Source organism: Plasmopara halstedii (genome assembly GCF_900000015.1).
Source record: "Plasmopara halstedii genome assembly, contig: Scaffold_470, whole genome shotgun sequence".
Lineage (NCBI taxonomy): Eukaryota > Oomycota > Peronosporomycetes > Peronosporales > Peronosporaceae > Plasmopara > Plasmopara halstedii.
In genome coordinates, this window is record NW_020187390.1 from 576938 (window position 1) to 579611 (window position 2674).

The 2674-nt window shown below is 39.5% G+C and overlaps 2 protein-coding genes across 2 annotated transcripts; both read left to right on the forward strand.

The window, feature by feature from the left end:
• Positions 1-458: 458 nt before the first annotated feature.
• Positions 459-1690, forward strand: PHALS_10326 (uncharacterized protein; the record flags this gene model as incomplete). The annotated part of the gene is made up of 2 exons (XM_024725730.1): positions 459-1367; positions 1460-1690. The coding sequence occupies 2 exons, from the start codon at positions 459-461 to the stop codon at positions 1688-1690; spliced, it is 1140 nt and encodes a 379-aa protein (XP_024576477.1).
• A 223-nt stretch (positions 1691-1913) lies between these two features.
• On the forward strand, positions 1914-2245 carry PHALS_10327 (hypothetical protein PHYSODRAFT_306840; the record flags this gene model as incomplete). The annotated part of the gene is made up of 2 exons (XM_024725731.1): positions 1914-1916; positions 1979-2245. The coding sequence occupies 2 exons, from the start codon at positions 1914-1916 to the stop codon at positions 2243-2245; spliced, it is 270 nt and encodes an 89-aa protein (XP_024576478.1).
• Positions 2246-2674: the final 429 nt, after the last annotated feature.

The following is a 2674-nucleotide window of genomic DNA, read 5'->3' on the forward strand; positions in this document are numbered from 1 at the left end:
CCTGCCATGGATTTCATGCGGTTCTGCTGCTACAATTTGATGAATTCATGATCTGATTGAACAAAATAATCATGAGATGCTGACATGTTCTAACTGAAAGCTTTGTGAGTATTTTGCTATGACTCACACTTTCATCTAAAATCTATCTCCGATTGATATTAGATGATTGTTTCGTGCGAGGCAAGACTTTTACGAACATACTCGACACATTCAACATGAATACAACTCACATCATCCACTCGCTAATGTGACTTTGGGGTACGCTGTCCCCGAAGGCAGCATAAAAAAATTATGATCTTGAGCGACGTATAAAAATATAACTTTAGTAATATAACGATGTGCAACTTTATCAAAAAGAACGGAGAACAGTGTTTGCCAGCTCGCAACAAGGATCGCTGCGGCAAGCATCCAATTATTATGGATCGGGAAAGTATTGTCGTGGAGAGTAATATGAAGAAATGTCACCACAAGTCAATACCCCAGTCGTCGCTGAGGTTGTTGGTACACCAGCGCCATCGGTGATCGAACCCGTCGAGGCCTCGAATGTCAAAGTAAGTGAAGTTCCAAATGTGGATGAGTCGATTGTCGAACCGATGATCGCGGATAGCGCGGTATATAAGGAGGAATATAATTCAGATTCGGAACAATTATATAATTCGGATGACTCTAAGAATGAAGTGACCTCGACAGATACTGAGGTCATTAAACCGACCGAGGCACAGTTGAGACGATGGGCATATCTTATTGTTTCTGTAAATTATCTTGAAAATCGTGACGAAATTGCAGAAGCTGAGAACCTTGTTCTCGATCAGCAACAAATCGATGCCTTGCAAAAATTCGTTGAAGCTCATACCAAAAAAAATGCTAAAGGCAAGGATATCGAAAGCACACTCAAGCGTGATTCTATGGTAATTGATCAGTTTGAACGCAAAATGAAGGAGCGTAAGGCCAAGCCAAAAGTCATGACTAGAGCTGATGCAGAGGCTAAGGGCACTACTTGGGATACTTATGGACTTGAATACGGGAATAACGACATTCTGAAGTTTTCTGAAGTAACCGATGCTTGGCGCTCACTTGCGAAGGAGCTACAAATCGATCATCAAAGCATTAAGAATGCAGATCCACAAGTATTATTCAGTCAGGGTTATATCTCACCATTCCAACTTGAAAATCGAAAAGATGGCAAAGTAACCTTGCGTAAGCGTATCTACTTCAAATCAGATGAGGACAAAGAGACCTTCTTAGGGCTTTATGAGAAACTTAATCTTGTAGAATATTGTGTGGCAAATGAGCTATATGATCAGCGTCTACAAACTATGCTGCATGATGAAGAGATTGTGATAACAATAATACTTGGAACTTGGCTGGTGTGCTATATCGCAAGCAGCACATCGATCTTGGCTTAATGCGGAAGACATACTTGTGCATTCTCTATACAATGACAGATCGATTTGATCAGGCCGCTGCGTTGAAAGTGTTTAATGATTGGGAAACATCCAAGTATTACCCCAAGCTAACTGAATCCCAAATTCAATCTATTGTTGGAGGGACCGATCCAGATGGATACAACGAATGGAAAGCGAAGTATGAACCACTAGAAGTCAAAGAAAAGAATGAAGATAGGGAAAAGAGAAGACCATTAAATATTGTTAAGGAGAAGCTGATTGAGAGCGTCAAAGACAAGTATTAGCGTGAATTTCAAACTGGAGCAATCTATGAGAATTTGCTTCCATATTACTATGTTCGTAAATACGATGATCCGGCTGTGTTTCTAAATGCAGTATTTGCTGATGAGCCTCTGTTTCATATGTGCAAGTCGCAAGATCATCAGCAATTACTCTACTTCATCAAGAACATCATCAACCCGGACTTTGAGTTCATTAAGCTTGACTACAACTACATTGGATTCCGCAATGGTATCTACGATCTATCTAATGCCACGTTTATTTTGACTGCTGATATTAAAGAGAATATTCAGGTTCGAACATACATTGACTCAGAGTTTGAGCTCGATAATGACTATGCTCCGCTACTTGATCAATATCTCAAGTTCCAATTCGATGACGAGACTATTGAATTTATCTATTTCATGATTGGTCGCCTAATGACTAGGCTGAATGACAAATTTGATTTCATGGTTTTGCTTTATGGTGAAGGTGGATCAGGTAAATCGTTATTAATGAACCTGCTTAAGTATTCATTTGCTTCTGATCAGGTTATTATTTTATCAAACTCTCATCAATAAGAAGTATCGCGTGATACTCAGTAATGGTGAAAAGATTGATTTCGGGGATTCTCGTTATGCTCAACATAAGGACCGAATGCCACTGAAGGCATACCAGCATCTTGGGAAGCCAATAAATAAGTGCTCAATCATAATTTTTTTATGCTGCCTTCCGGGGACAGCGTACATCAAAGTCACATTAGCGAGTGGATGATGTGAGTTGTATTCATGTTAAATGTGTCGAGTATGTCCGTAAATTCTTGCCTCGCACGAAACAATGACCGAGACAAGGTTTGGTTCATCTAATATCAATCGGAGATAGATTTTAGATGAAAGTGTGAGTCATAGCAAAATACTCACAAAGCTTTCACTTAGAACATGTCGACAGATCGTAGAATATAGTTTTATTTGATGCATTTATTGCGTTGCACTGAGTATTTTGTGCTAATG